Raw genomic sequence first — 22265 nt, forward strand, 5'->3', positions numbered from 1 at the left:
AGTTTAAGGAAATTAATTTCGCTTCAGATTGCAATAGGTGGTGATAAATCTTAAAATTTTGGATGCCATTAGAGTTATGCGTATTTATTAATTGGCCTCTTAAATCATCTCTAAATATTGGATGTAAAAGATTTTAAAAAAAGTTACTTCTTTCGACAAAACTGAAAAAAGAAGTTAACTTTGTTGAATAAATTATTTGTTTGGACGAAAAAAAAAAAAAAAACTATTGAATAAATTATCTCTTTTAACTGCCAAAATTAAATTATCAGAATAAATTATTTTCTTTGAGAGGACTTCTGAAAAGAAAAAGAAAAGAAAGTATAACACAAGGAAAAAAATATTAAAGAAACTAAAGAAGGTAAAAAAAAAAAATTAAAATTGTATAAAGGGTAGTTATGGTATTAAAAAATAAGGGATAATATATTAATGAATTGAATGATCTTCTTTTCATTTCTTTTAAAAGAAAAAGGTAAATGTAGTGAAATATGACAAAAGTGGAGTGCCAATATTGCTGCCCTATCTATATAAATATATTAATTATTATTATAAATTACATAGCTGTGAAATGTTTAAAGTTTAAAGTGATTTAGGGTGAACTTATAAGTTCGCAATTTAATAAGCAATGTTATTATTATTATTATTATTATTATTATTATTATTAACAGGTATTATTTTATATTATCTCCTTGACTTATCGTATTAATTTAAAATTCTACATTGTTTTTAAAAGAATAAAGATAAAACTACAAAAAAAATAAAAATAAAATACTTTTAAAGGCACAAAACCATCAAATTCCATCAATAAAAAAATATGTGATGGTTGTAATCATGTGATAATTATAAGTATATTAATACTTGGCGTATCCATGCAATGTCTATACTAAATTATGAAACTACAATGATTGTCACACTACATTTATATGAAATAACAAATTCTTGTTATTTGTTCATCAAACTGTGATACAGAGTGAAAGTCAAATAAATTCTCGAACGATGATATGATATTATCATACTTACGAAGTCATCACCTTCCCATAATCCCACTCACATCTAAAAAAAAATACAATTACAAATTTGTCTCAGAAAATAATATATAGCATACCATTTAGATTTCTTTACATAACCATTTATGAAAGCAGTTTTTTTTTTTTTTTTTTTTTTTTTTTTTTTTTTTTTTTTTTTTTTTAAACCTATGTAAGAAAGCAGTTGAGAGAGAAGATCGATTCAAGTGAAGATATTTTTGCAAGGGTGTATGATTAAAACCAATAGAGAGGTAAATTCCATCAGCAGTTCAGTACAAGGGTAATTCTGTACCAGTACCTCTTTTCAACGGCTTCATTTATGGTTTTATGGGGAATTTTGATCAATCCAAGGGTTTATTCCCACTCTCTCCCTATTTTACCAAATCCAAGGCAACTTAACGACCCATTGGTAAAGAGCCAGTGGCAAATTTTGCTTTCATGAAGTAGAATTGGCTTAAACCTTTCTTTTCATTATGCTACTTGTGTTGATCCTTTAACACCAGAATAAATAAAATAACTTTCCGGGGGAGACAAAAAAAAAAAAAAAAATAGAGTCAAATATTAGATTATTGTTTTTTCTGTAATTATGGATAAAGAGGTAGCAATGACACTTCGATTTTGAATGAGCTTGATATGAGATCCATTTGAAGTCTTATGCAATTTGCATAGTCCTTTGAAAACATTATGCTGCGACATGAAAAATGCTCCTAAGTGCATGATGTTGCGAAGTAATATATACTTGGTGAGTGCGAGGTTGAATCACAGAAAAAGGGAAACAATAACTAATGGTGAAAGCAGATAAAAAAAATATTTAAATGGCTTTGGATATTTGTAAAGTTAATAGTATAGAATTGATTCAAATAAAATATAATACTTTTAAAACACAAAGGTTTCAGAAATTCACACACTACAAATCTATGGTATTTGGCAATGATTTTATTTTATAACTCATTTGAAATTCATACGAACAATGTCGTTAAGCAAACACCATATCAATTTTGTGTCTTCGGTTCTAGTTTTATCAAATAGTTTAATTACCCATAAAAGAAAAATATAAAACTAAAAAATAATAACAATACAGATGATAATCTCTACTGGACGGCTCCCTCTATTATAGAGTTGGGGTAGGGTTTTCTCCGAGGAAAATAAAATCTACCAAAATTTGCCTTACATATTTGTTTCCACTTGCATCCCTATTTTGACCTATACTTGGAGTGCGATTCATGAAATTATTATTCGATACAAAAATGATGGGCAAGTTTTTTTTTTGAAGAGCCGTTGAATATGCGTCATTCCAATATCCGAGTCAAAAGTTATGACAAAAACATTGAGGCTGGTGCAGAACTTTCTTTCCAAATCTGAATATGGATATTTCATTTCTTCAAAATAAATTGCGAATTTTGCCTCCAGAAACCTCTTTGAAATTTTTTTCCAAAATCCTTCTTGAATGATCTTGGCCATTGGATGCATTTGAACCTTTGACCTCCTGCGAACTAGTCGTTTTTCCTTTCTGTAATGCACCATCGATCCATCGAGGCTACTGCAGGTTTAGAGTGAAGGCAATTGGATTTTCTAGGAATAAAGTGATATTTGGTCGATTGATCCTTTAAAAAAATCCGACAAAGTAAAATATATGATAAGATTTAATATGATGGATAATTAAATATATATATTTTCAAGCATTAATATGCTAATTTAATCAAGAAAATAGTTATTATATTTTTCTGTAAAACATAAAAATTAATGAAAGATATATGCAATAATGCCTACTAAACCTATGAATATTATGCAATTTTAAGCTATTATCACAACCTTTTGCTAGATTCTTATCATCTCAAAACTGATGGATGCAAAACTAGGCCATGTTTATACTTGAAGATTGTGTGAGTTGTTTTTGCTGTGGTTCATATTATAGTTTTTGACCTAATTTTCTTGCCTCGCCCAGGAATCTGTTAAAACCGGCCTTCACTATGAGTAAAAAATTGCTTCTCCAAGGAGGAAGTACGTCTCTCTCTGTGTGTCACACACACAAATTGCATGAGCATTTATATAAATACTTGACCTCTTAATTTAAGGAGTAAGTTGTAACTAGTTTTTTCTTTTCTTTTTCTTTTTATTTTTATCATCAATAATGTTGCTAGGGAATTACAAAACAAAATGAATGAAATGTAAATGGGAAAGCAATGTCTAGTTTGATGGGCTGTAATAGTTTTGTTTAGTAGTTACGAATCATTCTCTGTTAGACTCAAGTCTATAGCCACGGGAACAAAAAATTATTGTAGAACACCTGTCAACTTCTCAATCAATCAGTTTTCAACTTTAATTATATATATATATATATATATATGCTCATAACATCTGCTTGTAAATCTAATTTCCTTTTGGAGGGAATACTTGTTTTTCCTTTCCTTGTTTCCCCAATCTCTTCCAATAATATTTTACCAAAAAAGAGGAAAAGAAAAGCCAATTATATTAGAGGTGTTCAAAAAATTCGGTAAATCGAAAAATTGGATCAAACCGTACTGAATTGTGCGGTTTGAGCTACTTGTATAGCGGTTTGGTCTGATCCTGGGCCCAAAATTATGAAACTGTAATTTTTCGGTCTGGTCCTGATTTAGGGTCGTGCTGGACCGGACCAGCCTAGACTGAACCGTTACCATGTTATATAATATATATTTATATATGTATATTATATCCTAAACCTAAATCAATTAAAGTTCTTACGTGCCCCCTTTCTTTCTTTTGTTCTTAAATTTTTTTTTAAAAAAAAAAGTCCAATTCCCCTTTTCAAATATATCTCAATTTTCTTTCCTTTTTTTCTTCTTAAAATTCATTTTTTTTTTTTTTTTTTTTGCATATTATATCAATGTTAGTTGATGATATATATATATAACTTTGCCCCCTCTAAATTAAAATAAAATAAAAAAGAAATCAATTGAAATCGACAAACCGAACCGAACCGAACTGGTTTTTTGTGATTTGGTTTGATTTGGTTTCATGAATATTATGATTCGGTCTGGTTTCAAAAATAATGGAACCGTTATAAATGATTTGGTTCTAAAATACTCCTAATCCAGTCCAAATCAGACCGTGTTCACCCCTAAGTTATATTTTTTGACCAATATGTACTGCACTTAATGGGCCTAGGGCTCAAAGCAAATCAGGTGATTGTTCCATGTATGTTTTGTTTGAAATGTTGCTATTTGTTACCTTCTGGAAAGAAAAAAGAAAAAACCAAAAAAAAATGTTCGTAATCGACTAATGATAGGCAACGTGAAAACCCCCGAATTTGATTTGGCTTAGCCATGTTAGAATTAAAAATAAAAATAAAAATAAAAATAAAAAGGAAAGAAAAAATTCTCCAAAATTAGATGGAGGGAGCAAAAGAAAATAATTACAAAAGAAAATTACTTGTTCCCTGTTCTATAAATTCAAATTTATAAATACAGTATTATCTATACTTTGTATAAACCAAAATTTATTGTTTTAAAATTTATATTAAGGAATTTTTAATCTATAATTTATTCATTCTATTAAAATTCCAAAAAATATGTTTGTCTTTTAAAGAAAAAAGTAGGGGTTGAGAGTAATTTTACGAAAGGTGACACTTGAAAAGAAGTGTTGTAAATATTCAATTTTGGAGAGTTTTTAGTTTCTTGTTTTTGAGGGAAAAGAGAAAGCACCATTTTTTTTTTTTTTTTTTTTACCATGTAAGAGGAGACTCTTTCTTTTTTAATTCTCACGTAGTTTAGCCAAATTTCAGTTTTAAGAACAATTTTTGACTTTCAAATCCCCCGTGTGTTTCAATCATTGAATAATCCTATGCGAGAAACATGAGTTGTCCTTACATATAATATATAGCAATTCGAAGGCAATGCTCTGACATAAATTTTGTTGAATATAAAATATTAATTTATCCCTGAGTGAAGATCAGTTTTTGTTTTGTTCAAAATTATGAGAGCCATCGTGGAAAGGAAATTCTTCAATTGGAAATGATTCAATCAGAGAATTAGATGGTCCTGAAACCCTAGTATCTCAATCTGAAGATAAAAATGAGCAAGTGAAACAAGGACTAACTGAGCTTACAGACATCAACAATGAATCTTGTGCTAACTTAGAGATTGCTTGCTTGTCTTTTGGGGAGGTTAAAATTTGTAACTCTGCTCTAGGTAAGCCTGACTTTCACATGCCTAGTCTTGATGAAGTTTGAAATTGGTGGAGGACAAATGCCTCAGAGCTTACAAACTTGTCGACCCAATTTTTTCTGTGAAGGATAAATGGTGCAGTTGCGTGTGAATATGTTGGGGAAGTATTAACCAATCCTGGGCTCCGGTGCTGAGGGACATGCATATCCTGTGCTGCTTGATGCAGATTGGAGTTCAGAGGGATGTTAAAAGGATGAAGAATTTCTTTGTTTTGATGCCACATATTTATGGAAATGTTGCAAGGTTTATTAATCACATGTATATTTTTAAAAACAAAAAAAAAATGTATATCTGGTCACTGTAATTCCTGTTAATAATAGAGATGTTACCAGGATATTTGCTGTTTCACAACTCTGGTAAGAATTAACAATAAATGGAAGGGTGGTGAATCAGTTTTTAAAAACACAAACACGTGTACATGATGACTACATGTGGACTTTTTCATTATATTGTCTTTTCTTTTCAAACTTTACTGTTAGTTGTTCATTGTCCTTTTAAATTTTGGTTTTTTATTCGGAAATTCACTGTAATTCATGTTAATAATAGAGCTGTTACCAGGATCTTTGCTGTTTCCATAGTGCTTTTACACTGGTAATACTTTACAATGAATAGAAGGGTGGATCAGTTTCAATCTGGAATTTAATAAATAATTTCTATTAAGCTAAAAGATAAAAAATGTTTTTATCAAATTTTCTTTTAGGGTTCTTAAAAATCTCTGATAATTACTTTTGGTGCGAATAAGGGCATGCTATTAGTGGAACGATTAAAAAACTAAAAAAAAAAAAAAAAATGTGATAACCTAGTAAATATAAAAAGCCTAAAGTTCCTTTATGGGTTTGCAAAAGGAGAGAAAAATGTGATTTATATATAAAATGGTATAAGAGGGCATCTTGGGGAGAGCAAAAGGGCGTTTTAGGAATTTTATAATGTAAAATAGTCATGTGATTTCTTAAAGGTTATTTTCTTATTGTATATAGATATTAAGTCATTCTTTGTCACATATTTCAAACTTAACAAATTTATATACGAGGTGATGTTATTTGCCGAAAATGAAAATGTAAATATTAGGGGTGGTGTTCTCACTTTGCCCATTCTTTTAATAACCCGTATTTTTGTTCCCCTTATTAGATGTTTTGACTCAAAACTTGGTTGAGATCCCAGTGGAAGTGGAGAGCCCTGACCACGAGGATTATCACGTATGATATATATACAGTGATGGATACCTTCACCGTTGTCCACAATTGTTGGTACTTGACTAATTTATGTGGACCAACAGCTTGTATTTCCTTGATGCATTATCCAATGAAATTTGGCATGTAGAATTCTACCTACTTTGGTTGAGAATCTCATATTCACACGCAAATAACGCTCTGTTGGCTTGCAGGCTTATGTACCATAGATCAGCACAGGCAAAACCAACTAGATTGTCAAGATCTGAAACAATGAAAATGGAAAAAATTAGCTGACTGAAGAAAGGCTGCTATAAAAAGGGACACATTAAGGTAATCACCAAAATGAATATAACAAAAGCAATACAATTTTTTAAAATTAATACAACAGCATGAAACCAATTCCTAATAGTTGACACTACAATTGACTCGGCATATACCATACGGGAGGAGACAAATATGAATGAGAGTCACTTGGAAAGAATGACTTGATACTTCCATCATCTAAGCTGAATATATGCCCAAATCACTGCACGCTCTTGGACCATCCAATATGGACTTCATAATCCAGAAACTTTCATCCGTAAAATAAATGCAGTTTCCCCTAAATCCAGAGAATCGGCTGGCAGAGAGGGAGACGCCACAGTTTGTGCCCACAAATAGCATCCGATCGCCTAAGCTGTCAACTTTAACCCAACGAGGAACACTTGAATCTAACTTGAACACCTTAAACGTAGTAGTTCTACGAGGAGGAAGAGACCTGACATCGCCACTCCCTAAAGTATAATACCAAATTCTTACTACCATCAACAGCTCCCCACAAGATTCCACCAAATAAATGTACTCACCATGACCTGAATGAAAGGGATCATGGCCTTCAGGACAGGGCAGGTTCGTCCTTGTGCTTTTTGGATCGGTACCCAATTCGAAAAGCACAAGATCATGTTTTTTTGTAACGGCATACAACTGGCCATTGTAGAATATGATATCTTGAAAAGACACTTGTAAATGCCGGTTCCCAAGATCAGTCCATGCCTGATCCCCCAGTCTACAAAAGCACAGGGAATGACACTCATAAATAGCCACAACAAAGCAATTGCCGTAACACAGAAGTCACATTACCACTACTTGTAACGGAAGCAGTACGCGGGGGTGTTAATAACATGGCCTTGCGGATGTATGATCGACTGTTAATCCATTCCAGAGCCTCAGGAATACGAGGAAGTAAATGAACGGGTACACTAGCAAGTGTAGACTGGGATGGAAGCTGGATTTGGAGCCTTGAAAATGGATGCAAAAGGAAATTATCTCCACTCTCATTTGCCATTATCAACCACCCCCAAGAGGAACCACAACACCTGCAAACATGAGCCTCAGGCAGCTTTAGTTTGAAAATCTTTCCATGGCAGAGACTGAAAAAACCATGATGAGCATCCGGAAAACTACTGGAGGAAAGCATTAGCCAAGGCAGCAGCTGTTGCAAAGAGAAGTTTTGGTCTTGCTTTGCAAATCGATCTCCAAGGCTTGCAAACTGCACTGAAACAATTAAAATCTGCAATGTCAAACATTGGAAGTATCTGCTCCCTGATTTCTGGTGGTAAGTCATCCATCTCCCTGATTTCTGGTGGTAGTGCTACTGCGAAGTCATTTATCTTCAATTTCTTACTCTTTGCATCAGTTGTTGAGAATGAGAGTTGGTTATCAACTACTGTTGACATCAGTTGCACACTTGCAGGCATACTTTCTCCAATCCTGTCAGACAAATTGATGAATTAGTAAAATTTAAAGTTTGGTACAATTTGAAGTAAAAGCTGCAAACTTGGAAATAATTGGAAAGATGAAACAGTAAATTAAGAAAAATGCACCCAGCATATTTGTGTGTGTAAGGTAGTACGTTTTTATTTATCTCATCCTAAACAATGGGTTGTCTGTGATTCCAAAGTTAGGGAGGTAAGTGAGCCAAACCGATCTTTGGAGTGTTCCGGGCTCAACTCAAGGGATGTCCGAGCCGATCGAGATCTTCATAGCTATGATCGATCTCGGTTTGACAATGTTCGAATGAAATTGAGCCTCGTAATCTGTGTATACATATGTGTTTGTATAATGACAGATTGTAGCGTCATACAATCTGTGTATACTCGTGTGTATAATGAAATTGAGCTTGGCTCAATTGCTCTGTGTGTACATATGTGTGTAATGATCGATTTCTCTAGTTTAGGAGTATCAACAGTCATACAAGATTGTATATATATGCGTGTTTGTATATACGCGTCTGAAAAGTCATACAAGCTGTCTATACATATCCGTGTGCATAATGAAATTGAGCTCGGCTTGATTGCTCGTTTAAATGTATCAACAGTCATACAATCTGTGTATGTGTTTATATTGTGCAATCATACCAATATGAGAGAGCCCAATAGGGAGAAAGATAGAGAAAAAAAAAAAAACTGAATAAATTTATACTAACATACTTGGAAATCAACTAAGTGCGATCGTGATAGGATGTTGTCCGCGTTTTGGTCGCCAAGCGGTGGTTCCAGGTTTGTGTTGCGGCGTCGTGGCTTCTGGGGAGTCGTCGCCAAGCGGTGGTTACTGATTTGTGTTGCGGTATTGCGGCTTCTGGGGAGTCGTCGCCGATTCTTCTTTGCTTGAATGTCCGACTGGATTAGGGTCAGGTTGTGTGACCGAGGGAATCAGACCCGTAGTATATATATATCTCAAATCAATGACAATTGGATTTAGGAATCGGAATTAAAATGAAATTTTATTTAGATGCTTGGAAAAAATTAGATTTAAAATGAAATTTGAACTAAAAATAACATTATATCACTTTTGTTCTTATTTAAAAAATAAATGAAATATTTATTTATTATCAAATATGTTCCAAAGTTATGTTAAGGCTCCTTTTGTTAGCATGTAAGATATTTTTTAAAAAATATCTTTTTATTTTGTGGTGTTTGGTTGTTGTAAAATATTTAGGAACAAAAAAAATATTAAAATTTTACAAAAATAATTTATAATTAATTTTTGGTAAGTTATTTTATACGTTCCGATTGAAGGAACCGCCAAACATTGAAAAGTACAAATAATGAAAATATTTTGTGAAAAAAATATTTTAAGTCAAAACAATCATTAATAAACAAACAATACGAACAAAATAGAACTAAAATATAAAATTTATTTTACAAATCAGGTGAAAAAAAGTAAATATTTTAATAATTATTAAAACTAACTTGTGTCAATTTGATTTGGAAAAGAAATCAAAATCAGAATCGGAGTCGGAATTGGAATTGGAATTGGAATTGGAATTGAAATTAAAATGAAAATTTATTTATATGTTTGAAAAAAGAAGAAGATTTAAAATGAGATTTGAAATAAAAATAACATTATATCATTATTGTTCTTGTTTAAAAAATAAATGAAATGTTTATTTTATTATCAAATATGCTCCAAAGTTACATTAAATAGACAAACAATCCCAAGAAAATAGAACTAAATTCATGTAATTTATTTAACAGATCAAGTAAAATAGAATAATTTTTTAATAATTATTAAAATCTAACTTGTTAATCAACTGGGATCCAAGGAATGAAGACATTGGGATTCAAATTAGGAAGCAGGAATACTGAAACCAATACAACAATAACCAACAAACACAGATACATATATGGGATACAACATGATACGCCATAAAAATTGGACAAGTATAAGGTGCGGATATGTTAAATATACATACATATATATATATATATACATATATATCATAATAATTTTTGGTCATTTTATCATTGATTTTTGTCATTTTTAAATTTTACTTAATTTTTTAAATATATTTTAAATTGCATTATATCTCATTCTTAAAAAAATATATCTATATTGCAAAACTACCCCATCATGTCCCAAGTTTCCAAAACGTGCCCTTACTGTATTCTAGTTGTCTCTAATCAAAAAATAAATATTTAAATTTCAAAACACTGTTATGGACCCCCTGTAGCAAAGAATGATTAAATTCCACAAGGACCACAACTAATCACACACCCTGTCATCTTCATTCACAACTTGGAGCTCTTGTGCAATCGAGGAAAAAAAAAGTAGATAAATAAATAAGAGAAAAAAAGAAGAGGGAAATAAGTTATGAACGCATTTTTTAGGTTTTGTCATCAAAACAGCATAAACAATGGCAACAAAAACATGATTTACTCTTTGCCCGTTGTTAAGATATTCCCTCAAATTCAAATAATTTGACCATATACATAAAGATAGGAAGAAATCAAGGCCACTAAGACAATGAATATCCGCTTAATCATTCATCCACTTCTGTCAGTCAATGAGATGCTATTTCAATTACCTTCCAATAAAAAACCATTCTGGCCACCTGAACAGCCGATGGTATGCCCTCCCTCTTGCTCACTCTTCTAAATCCATTCCTCAGTCACTTGTAATGCAGAAATCACAACTTGCAGGTCCCATTCCTCAGTCACTTCGAGATTTACGGCCTCATCAGTTCTATGATTTGGGACAAGGTTGGAAACTTCTAACCAGCACCACCGCCCATGGCAGTTGTAGCACCCACTGCGTTTACAATTGTTAATGTATAAATATAAGGCAGAGTTTGCATGAAACCAAACGCAATAGCAGAGCTGCAAAACTGTCTCCGCACCAGTGTCAATAACATTCACCTGTACAAAATTTCATATGACCAATTAAAGTCACCCAGCACGTTGTCTACAGGAAATAAAAATGTAATATGCATCCAACTATAATAATTATAAAAAAGAAAGAAAAAGAAAAAGAAAATGCAACTCCAGGCATATTGTGTAGATCTACATTTGTTTAATAGAAATTGCAAACTTCCTGTTGAGAAAGGAAAGGTACAAAGAGCCACTTGTCCACGAGAATGCTCCAACAACTAATTCATGAAAATCACCCACTTTGGAACTACTCCACAACTATTTTATTATAAAGGAAATCATGACATGGATTAAAAAGAGGAAGAACAGGAACAAAATGCATTCACAATACATCACTATCTCTCTCTTATATATCTCTTTATTTAAATTTGTAATCGTACCCTTAAATGTGAGTGAATAGTAAGGGTTTGTATCATTTAAGGGTAGCATGTCAATATAGACCATACGTAAAATCTTTGCTGAGTTCCATTTCGTGGTAATACTTTGGAAAATGAGTGAATAAATATAAATATAAAGAAGATAAGTGATTCAAGAGACCATAGGATTAATTCGGAATGAATAAATTAGGGAAATTGAATTCATTTGGACTTAAATCTAAAACTAATTAGAATTAATTTTATTTTAAAATTGAATATTATTTATGTAAGAACGAATTTGGAAATTTTAATATTAGTTAGAAAGCCTATATTTTGAGTTTCAGTTGAAAACCAGTTATTCAGGAAAAAGAAAAAGAAAAAGAAAAAGAGAAAAAAAAAAAAAAACCAGTTTAAAAGTTGTTCTTGATAAGGATTTCAAGTTGTGAAAACTGACCTCCGTTTTTTTAATTGATTAAAAATAAAATAATTTATATTTTGTTATAAGCTTTACATAAAAAAAACTAGACTCGATAAGCTTTTCAACAATATATTACATTCCTAATATTACCCCCAACAAAGCCCCCAAAGTCAGGTTATATGCAGTCAAGTCCAATAGAAATGGTTGATCAATTGAACCTGATGTCGATCGACTGAAGTTACTCCAGAATATCTCGATCAAAAAGGCAATCAATCAAGGAAAACCAAGTAGGTGCCACCCAATATAGGAGGTTCAAAGTCAATAAAATACGCATTTTCAAGTGCGAAACTAATTGTTTATCAACTCCAACATCATAAGAAGGTACTCTGATTTATCTAAACAAGAGCATAATTGTGATTCATTTTTGAATCATAACTTAGGTCCTTAATAAGATATCCTATATTATTGTGTGATGGAGTTAGAAAGCAAGGATTGGAGAAACAGATCACATGAGGAGCAAATCTGTTGACGAACGCATTGTGTGCATGGAAACTCGAGTGGAGAGTTTGGTGGATGAATCTGTGTCAAAAGGTAACATGGAGTTCTGGGGTTAGGAAACTGTTAATTTGGTTCTAATACTTCCTTCTTCGTAGTTTGGTGGATGAACGCATTGTGTGCATGGAAACTCGAGTGGAGAGTTTGGTGGATGAATCTGTGTCAAAAGGTAACATGGAGTTCTGGGGTTAGGAAACTGTTAATTTGGTTCTGATACTTCCTTCTTCATAGTTTGGTGGATGAACGCATTGTGTGCATGGAAACTAGGTTCCGTGGTTTCTTCCACTTGAGTTTTCCATATGAAAATTTTGGTGTCCTTTTTCAGGCTTTTTAACTGCTTTGATTAATAATTTTTAATTCATATGATAATTAGCATAATGTTTAACGTTTTAAAGTCATTTCTAATAGCTTCATCCCACGTTATTTTTGGTCTTCCATTCTATTATACGTGCCCAAACCATCTAAGTCTACTCACTCTTATTTTCTCATTAATGGGTGCCACACCTAATTTTTCTCTTACACTAAACATTTGTGACTCTATCTCTTCTGGTCACTCCAACCATCCAACTTAACATTCTCATTTCCGCTACATGAAGACGACAATCTTGTTTCTTTTTTAAAGCCCAACACTCCGCTCCATAAAGCAGAGTTGGCCTAACAACAGTCCTATAGAATTTTATTTTTAACCTATGTGTTTTCTTTAATCACATAAGATGCCACTAACTTGTCTCCATTTTGTCCATCCCAATCCAATTCTACTACTTGTATCACTATCCATCTCTCCATTCTTTTGTATTATCGATCCTAAAAGGCAAAAATGATTATTTTGAGTAATCTTTCAATTGTGAAGTGTTGTATTATATTATCAAGAACCGAGTCTTCCTTAAATTTACATTCCATATATTCCGTTTTAGTTCGACTAATTCTCAATCCTTCTGATTCTAAAACATTGCTCCATATTTCTAATTTTATTAATAAGAGTTTTCTTTCGAAGTGTCTAATAACACAATATCATCCGCAAACATCATGCACCATGGAATGTCTTCTTGAAGTTCTTTTGTTATTTCATCTAAAATTATTGCAAATAAGAATGGGCTTAACACTGATCCTGGGTGCAATCTTGCATCTATAGACAACTCAGTAATTTTACCACACATAGTACAAACTTTAATTTTTGTGTTCCTATACATATCTTGGTTACTCTTTATTGAACCTATATGTGAACGTTAGTATATGCTTCACAAAGGGCAACAAGGCACTCACTCCAATTGTAGAACAGTGTATCCCTTACACATGGAAGAGAACTACTACGAACTTATAAGATTCAGTACAGAGTTTATGACTGGTCAAGCCTCCTAAACTCGCGAAGGGGTGAATGAAACCAATCAGGAGAAAGATTCACTTCAAAGTTTCAAACCAGATTGGCCTCTACCTGATCTCCAAGACATTACACTCTGCGCCTAACCCAAAACACCAGTTCATAATCTTCTTCAAATGACAGCATTACATCAATAAGATTAGAACATTACACCAAAATCCACTACATTGATTCATTTTGCCCAAGCCATCAGCTGAAAATCAAGGAATCTGTAACTTGACTCGTATAGCCAACTTCTTGATAAAGGAAATGAAAAAAGATTGGAGGAGATACTCAGAGAAAAGGCAAAGAATAATACCTCAACCGGGTGACTTGCCAATACCACATTTACCAGAAGCAACAACAGTGATATCTTGAACCCAATCAATCTTGAGCCTTTTGGCACTAACCTCCTTCCCACTTTGTGCCACAAAACCCCTAATTCCGCCAAACTCCTTAAGGATACAGAGTCATTGAGAGAAAGTACAGTCAGTTTCTTTCAAAAAAATTAACAACTAAAATTCAACGGTCCCACAAAAAAAAATTTCTTACACTGAGAGATCTCAACAAACCCTTCAATGAATTATGTTCTATATTCAAGAACCCTGAAAATAGTTGTAAGCTCCAACTACTGTCCAAAAAGTTCTTTACTATTTGCAAATGTTTTGTGTTAGATTTTCTCCCGCATAGCCAGAATAGAGTAGTAGGGTGAAAAGGGTGAGGATTAGAAATAAGGTTAAGCCGGAAATGGGAACCTACTGACCTATGATCATGAATACAACATGATTATTATGCTTGCATTTGCACAAATACAGAGCCCAAATTCTTGTCAAAGCATAAATAGAGGTGAATCTTTCAATGTACATTTAAACCAAATTAACTTATCTAACAACAGAATATGTCAAATATGTTTCAAGAAAGATTACTACTAAGCAATTCACCAGTATGCATTATTAGCATATACAGAATTGACATAACGAATTCTAGAACGTCTTAGGAAGTATTTCAGACAATTAAGGCATAGCCTTAAATCACTTCAGGCTCCCCATGTATTTTTATCATAGGAGAAATATGTGATCCATAGACATCGGCATCAGCAATCCTTCATTAAATTGACAATTACTAGCAATTGCAATGACCAAATCAACTGTCAAAACTGCGAGTGTAATAGAACTGCATCCTGTAGTAATGGTGAAAATATTTTCAGAAGTTGGCCTCATTTAATTGTAATGTGAAACCACAAAATGGTAGAGTGATCGTAGTATTTCACAGTATACAAACATGACAGGATTTAGATTATGGTACGGTGGTTTACTTTTACCACTTAATGGTTGCCCCAGGCTTAGACAACTTACTTGCAGCAGGTGCCCTTGATATTAAATTAAATGGGGAAAAAAAATAAAAAAAATTCATGAACATAACACTCTTTGCCTAACCCAAAACACCAATTCATAATCTTCTTCAAATGACAGTATTACATCAATAAGATTAGAACATTACACCAAAATCCATTACATTGACTCATTTAGCCCAAGCTATCAGCTCAAAATCAAGGAATCAGTAAGTTGACTCATATAGCCAACATTTTGACAAGGAAATTAAAAAATATTGGAGGAGAGACCAGGAGAAAAGGCAAAGAATACCTCAAGCAAGCGACATGCCAACGCCACATTTACCAGGAGAAACAGCAGTGATATCTTGAACCCCATCAATCTAGAGCCTTTTGGCAGTAACCTTCTTCCCACTTTGCTGAAAGAGGTGTGAAAGGAATCCAACTATATAAACTACAACGGTCAGACTCTTTTATTCCAGGAGTGCAACCTAGAGGGCCGGAAATAGAGACTTCCCCTTGGCACCAGAAAGCCCCTAATAATTCCTCCAAACTCCTCCAGGATACACAGTCATTGAGAGAAAGTACAGACAGTTTCTTTCAAAAAAAAAAACTAACAAACTGAAATTCAATGAAGCCAAAAAAAAAAAAATGTCTTACTTATAGTGAAAGTAGTTGTAAGCTACTACTACTAACCAAAAAGTTTTTTACTTTGTGCTTGATTTTGTTCCGCATAGCCAGAGTAAAGCTGTCGAGTGCAATGGGTGAACATTATGAATAAGGTTGATTAGGAGATGGGAACGTACTGACTTATGATCATGAAGACAATATGATAATTATGCTTACGTTTGCACGTATATAGAACCCAAATTCTTGTCAAAGCATAAATAGAGGTGAATCTTTTAGTGCACATTTTAAACCAGTAACTTATCTAACAACAGAATATTTCAAATAATATTTTTAAAAAAGAAGATAAATACTTAGCAATTCACCAGTATGCATTATAAGCATATATAACATTGACATAATGAATTCTAGAGCGTCTTAGGAAGTATTCTAGACAATTAAGGCATAACATCAGCAATCCTGCATTAAGTGGACAATTACTATTGCCAAATCAACTGCAAAAACTGCAAGAACAGAACTTCTGCAGTAATGGTGAAAATAATTTAAGAAGTTTGCCTAATTTTATTATTCTGCTGCAGTTGCACTTGATATTAAATACAGCCCACAACTTTTTTCAATTCCAAAAGAACTATTGCCTTGCAATGAACCTCCAATAACTTCAACACAAGTGCGAGAATCAAACAAGAGAAGATAAAAGGAAGAAAAATATATAAAATTCAAACTCAAATTTGCTATATGTTTAGTAGAAAGATTTAGCCCAGACCCTGATCTCCAAGACATTATAGGTCAAGATATTGGTCCTAGGCCATTTTACTCTTCTTTAGTTTTCTTCCTGTCCATCAATTCAAGTGGGAAATAAAAAATAAAAAAATAAATAACAATCTTAATGAACATAACAATCTTCATCGAACCTGAAAAACCAAACAATTAATTATCTTGTTCAAAATAATGACAGCATTATATGAATAAGATTATAACATTGCATTCAAATACCCTAATTGACTCGTTACCGAAGCCATCACCTGAATACCTCCAGTGGTTGACTTGGTAACGCTACATCCACCACAACTTGTAACCGCAATGATATTCTGAACCCAATTAATCTCGAGGCTTTGGTCATTAACTTTTTCCCTCTATCTGCTGCAAAGCCCCTAATACCTCCAAACAACTTCAAGATACAGTCATGGAGAGAACGAACAGTCAGTTAGAGAAATAACATTAATTTTTTTTTTCAAATTGAAATAAAATAAACCTAATTACCAGAAACAACCACAATGATATCTTGAACCCAATTAATTCTGAGACGCTGGGCATTAAGTCCTTCCCGCTTTGCGCCACAAATATATAAGATCCACTAACTGTGAAAATAGGCTCCAAGAGCAGGCTCACACATGAGCTTCACCAGATCTGTCTTATATATATTTTTATTGTTCGATTTATGCGCATGCGCCAAATATTTAAATAATACTTTAAAGCTCACTTAATCACATATCAGACTAACATTTGGGTAAGATGACTAATTGATTGGGAAGAATCAGATTTCTACACGATATTTTAGTTGTAAAACAACAAAAATTCAGGATCAAATATTTCCGGGTTAAGGAAAATAAGAAAAACAAAAATCCAGGGTTTTCTTTCCTGGATGTTATTTTCTACTAGTGCAAAGAAAGTAATAAGGGCCGGTTTAGGTTCAGAAATCAAATCAGATAGTTTTAACAGACTATCCTCCTTACATTATGATTTGATGGATTTAGGACCTCCAACCTCTGTTCATCTTCAATCCCAGCAATGGCTCTGAGGATGCCAAAAATAACCGAGTCCGGTCACAACCCGGGTTACTAAAAATTGGGTCCGGGAATAATACTTGGCCCGACCAGATCACCACTCATCAGGCCCAATATCCACTGAAGCAATTCTGAAGCCTAGACTGAGAGCAAGTGAAATGGGCCAGTGTTCAAGACAAGCCCAAAACATTGGTTCAGCATGAAGAGCTAAATAGGAAACTTCTAGAACAATGGTAAAGGCCTATAAATAGAGTGAAAAGAGAGGAAAAGGACATGAAGATATTTTGAAGTGTAAAGACTTATCTTTCTAAATTGAGAAATTTTGTTTCTTGCATCTTCAATGGCGCCTTTGTTCATCTTCAATCCCAACAATGGCTCCATCTTCCTTTTTATTGTGGCATGAATAAGTGGTGGCATGTGATCATCACGTGTGGATTTAGCCCGAGGAACCAAACGGAACCTTGCCCGTGGATGATTTCAGGGGTTAATTGTAAAAATAGAAGTTCAGGGTTTTTAGGGAGAGGGAGTATAGATCAGGTTTTTTTTTTTTTTTAGATTATGATTTTTTTACCTCTTTATAGCCATTTTAACATCATTCTGAGTGTTTGCAGATGCAACAAATGCAGGCTTCTTACCAAATCAGCTTGACTGGTTGACAAAATGAATGCTTTCGGAGAAACCATCCTTTTGTAGTAAATGTAACAATGAAAATAAGCAGGGATAAACTTTAAACAATGTTGGTTTTCGAAAAACCTAAAAAAATTGAGTAATTTTACCTAAAAATTCCGGGTTTCATTTTGTTGAAGCTTTCTTAAAATGTTGTTCTCATCGTTCCGGAGCATATTGAAGTATGAACACTTGAACTTTTTCAAATCTGCTTCCGATCTTGAATCTTGAAATTTTGAACCAAAATTTTATAACTCGATCGGACTTGTTTTGAGAATGAAATTAGTCAAGAGTTTGTTTGATTTGTAATTCTGAAAATAGTTTTCAAGAATTCAAAGAAGAGAAAATAGTTTTTATAGAATAATAAAAGATAGTTCTCTAAAAATAGACCTATTTATAACTTGAATTTTCAAAAAAAGGCCTATATATCTCACATTTCTTGTACTCTTTCTTTTCCTTCTACCCATTTGTTTTTTTATGCCAAAGAGAAGTCAAAGGGTAATTGCATCTTGGGGGCCCAAGCTTCATCATAGAGCTGCATTGGATGAACAATGGAAACGCGTGAAGTTTAAGTTCTACTTGCAAGGACCGGACTAGCCAACATTGAACGTTTACCAGAAGGCAGTAGCTTAACAGTTGTCTCAATTAGTGGTTTATTCAACGGAAGGATTTCAAGGTTGGAAAATAGCTTAAGAGTGAACCCTACAATATATCATATAATCTTTTGTTTTTGAGTTTTTCTTCTTCAGAATTTTTAAGAATCATATTTCTATTTAGTTAATGATTGTTAAATCTTATTAGTCAATAAAGAAGTTTACTAAGTCTACAAATAATGTCCATATGTGTACCAAAAATAGGATTAGCTTTTCTCGGGCTGATCCTAGGTATCATACAAATATTTTAGACACACTCATTTTCTCTCTCATCAATCTTCTCCTTCTTATAAATTCTCATCTAATTTCATTGGAGGAGATGTTTCAGCTAAATCTGTTATATATCTACTCTTGTTTCAATCCTATCTGGCGTGTTCTCTATATTAAGTACGTGCACAAATACGAAAAAATCAACAGGCACTTAAATATATAGTCTGATTGCAATATGCAATCCATTAAACATATTCTGCATTGGAATATTTTCATTGCCTGCTCTGAGAAACAAATTAGGTAGTTATATAACGTAGCGAAAGCAAAAGAAAAATAAATATCACATAAAAGAGAGCGACAGCTCTAACAACTCAAATAAATTACAAATTTAACCCAAAAAAAAAACTCAAACAAATTACAAATTTAATCGAAAAAAAAAATTCAAATAAATTACAAATTCATTCTATTTTTTATTCTATTAGGTCACACATATTTAAAGGCAAACTTTCCATACAAATCCAATCTTCAACAGTTCTGGAACTTTTCCATAGCTCTCAATATTTGACTTTGGCCTCCTGTTCCTTTTACTACCATTAAATACACACGTTACTTTGACTTTCACATTCCTTATTTTTGTTTCATTCACTTTTTAGCACTAACACTTGAACACACAAACCTATCTATATATTTTATCACACCTGTACACCATCGTTCCAAAATAATTATTTATTTTTTTATTTTGAAATGTCCAAAACATATGCCCTATTTTAAAATTAAATATATTATTTTTTTTTTGTAACATTCTCAAACTACCTTTTTAACTAAATAATTATAGTAATTACGCAACACTATTTTATTTTTTAGTAATGACATATTTAAAATTTTACTCTTATCAATATAATAAAAAACTATTAAAACATCACTGCCATAAAAAGTTAAATTCTCCGTACTGGACATGTAAGAGGTAGAGTAACATTTTATTAGTTTTCTTCTTTTTCTCTTACCTCACACACACATTTATTTATATATATATATATATATATAAATTATATATTACTACACACACCCCCAAAACACTCGTTTTCTTTCTTTCATTCACATTTATTGATTTCACACGTACATTATTTCTAATTTATTATTGCACCCCCAAAATCACTATTTGATTCATTTCATTCCCATCAGTATAGCTTTGAGATATATATATATACACATATATATTTTTATACCGACAATAAGAAAAACAATCATGCAACATCTATAAACGCTATCAAAAATGGTCATACAAAGACAAACAAGTAATAAAGCGATAAAAGAAAAAATAAAATTAAAGAACAGGTTCTAGATTCGTTGAGAAACAAACCAACATACAACAGTAAAAATTACCAAGGAGAGAAGAGCAGCAAGCGGGAGTGATCCCAAGATCAGGCCATCATCAAGGCAATAACTCCAAAGCTGCATTCACAAGGTGCCACCAACTGGGGGAAGACCACCTAACCTCGCACAAGAAGGTAGGAATAATAAAACCCGACATAGATCAGAAATTTAACTAGAGACTAAACAACAGATCTATCCCGTTGAGCCAGAAAACCAATCAAACAAGAATAGATTTAGTAAAATAATAGCAAAACAACGTGTAACCACCTATCGAGCAAACTATTATAATATACCAAGTTTATTAATTAGTGGATAGCAAGGGTCGGCAGCTCCCCACTTTCATGATGAGAATGGAGAGCAAACATAAGGAAGAAAACGAAGGACAGCGGCTGAACGGCATAGAGAAGCGAGAGAAAAGTTAATTTATTATAGCTTTGATAAAGGAACTAGGAATTGAGGTCAGATGCTAAAATCACCTGAACTAGAAATCGTTGACCAAATCGGTTATTGGCCTTTCGAACAACAAAATATTTCAAATTTACATATACATATATATAATTTATCAGTACATATAAGTATATGACTACTCTAAGTTCTCAAAACTCCCTAAAAAATTACCCATAAAATATGCATATAGGACATATAAAGTCCTATTGTTTATCAAAACCTTCCATAACGTTCATTTTTGGGGGTGAACAAAGTTCTCATTAATAAAATAATGAAAATACTAAATTGTCCTTCTTGAAATAATAAAATAAAAGAGTAAAAACCCCTATGATTGTAAAATAACTATAATAGCCCTGAGGAAACGTTGGTGTTTTGGATCCATGAGAATATATAGAAAATGGGTAACGACTTTATAACATGTACTTTTCTAACGATTTAGTACAGAGTAATCTTTATTTGCAATATCTTTTAATTTTAACGGACTTATATACTTAAAAAGAAATTGATAAGAGTTATTACTTATGCAAAAATTAAATCTTAAGAGTGTTTATATATTTAACTCTAATAATAAATAAAATAAAACAATTTGCACATTGTTGCGATTTGCTAACATTTGGTCTGTTATGCTCCGAGGCAAATAAAAAAACCAAAATTTTCTAAAAGTATACTTTGCAGCTATCACATATTGGTTACATGAAGAATGTCTTATTGGTTACACGAACGACAACAATTAATTCTTAAAATGATATTTAACCTAACTGATCGACGTGGGTACAAGTGATAGCTCAATATATATTGGATTGAACAAATGACTTGAATTAGTATCATACACTTTTTAATACACACTTTGTAACAGACGGTATAACTTAGTGATATTATCTAGTTTTATAAAGTAGAAGGTTACGTAAAAGTAAGTGCATGTGTAAATATATTTTTTGTCAAATAAAAATAAAAATAAAAACTTTGTGATGCTGTGCCATTATTCATAAATATGTTGGATGATATTTTTACACCAGAGTACGTAAGTCCGTACGTTGCTGGTCACTGACGAAGATGCTGACCATTTCCTAGAAGATGCTGACGGTGGCCAAACTATTTTCCAGTGACGAATGCAGGTACGAATTGATAGTTGTCTGTAATCTAAAAAAAGTAAATGCCTTCCCAACTCATGGCCTCGCCAAATCAAACTATTCTAGAAAAAAGAAATTTCTACGTATGAGAATAGAAATTTCTAACGCAACCCTGCACGTTTAATTTCAAATTTTCACACCCATTTTTATTTATTTTTTTTTTTATTTTTTATTTTTGGTTTTTAAGTCTCATGTTTATGGATTTTACATTCCCTCTCTAATGTCAAGAGTTTTGTTCCTACTTACCCTCCAATGATTAGACCGCCAGATT

At 32.6% G+C, this 22265-nt stretch overlaps 1 protein-coding gene across 2 annotated transcripts; it reads right to left on the reverse strand.

The window, feature by feature from the left end:
• Nucleotides 1–10395: 10395 nt before the first annotated feature.
• LOC132269016 (uncharacterized) lies at nucleotides 10396–17520 on the reverse strand. Of its 2 annotated transcripts, XM_059769999.1 has the most exons (4): nucleotides 16991–17518; nucleotides 16753–16898; nucleotides 14093–14228; nucleotides 10402–11075 (listed from the first exon to the last, which is right to left on the reverse strand). In XM_059769999.1, the coding sequence occupies exons 1-4, from the start codon at nucleotides 17042–17044 to the stop codon at nucleotides 10812–10814; spliced, it is 600 nt and encodes a 199-aa protein (XP_059625982.1). In that variant the 5' UTR covers nucleotides 17045–17518; the 3' UTR covers nucleotides 10402–10811. The 2 variants fall into 2 exon arrangements, 1 of the variants encoding a protein (XP_059625982.1); XR_009469410.1 differs by lacking the exon at nucleotides 14093–14228 and having other exon boundaries at nucleotides 10396–11075; nucleotides 15417–16898; nucleotides 16991–17520.
• Between the last annotated feature and the right edge of the window lie 4745 nt (nucleotides 17521–22265).

Source organism: Cornus florida, unplaced genomic scaffold (assembly GCF_030987335.1).
Source record: "Cornus florida cultivar Cherokee Brave unplaced genomic scaffold, ASM3098733v1 CherokeeBrave_3.0.0_Hap2_Chr08, whole genome shotgun sequence".
Classification (NCBI taxonomy): domain Eukaryota; kingdom Viridiplantae; phylum Streptophyta; class Magnoliopsida; order Cornales; family Cornaceae; genus Cornus; species Cornus florida.

Coding starts and splice junctions, on each gene's coding strand:
- LOC132269016 (XM_059769999.1), bottom strand. CDS start 17,044: ATGCCCAGCGTCTCAGAATTAATTGGGTTCAAGATATCATTGTGGTTG. Junction 16,899..16,990: donor TATCATTGTGGTTGTTTCTG/GTAATTAGGTTT, acceptor TGTATCTTGAAG/TTGTTTGGAGGTATTAGGGG. Junction 11,076..14,092: donor TGGCAAGTCACCCGGTTGAG/GTATTATTCTTT, acceptor AATTTTGTACAG/GTGAATGTTATTGACACTGG.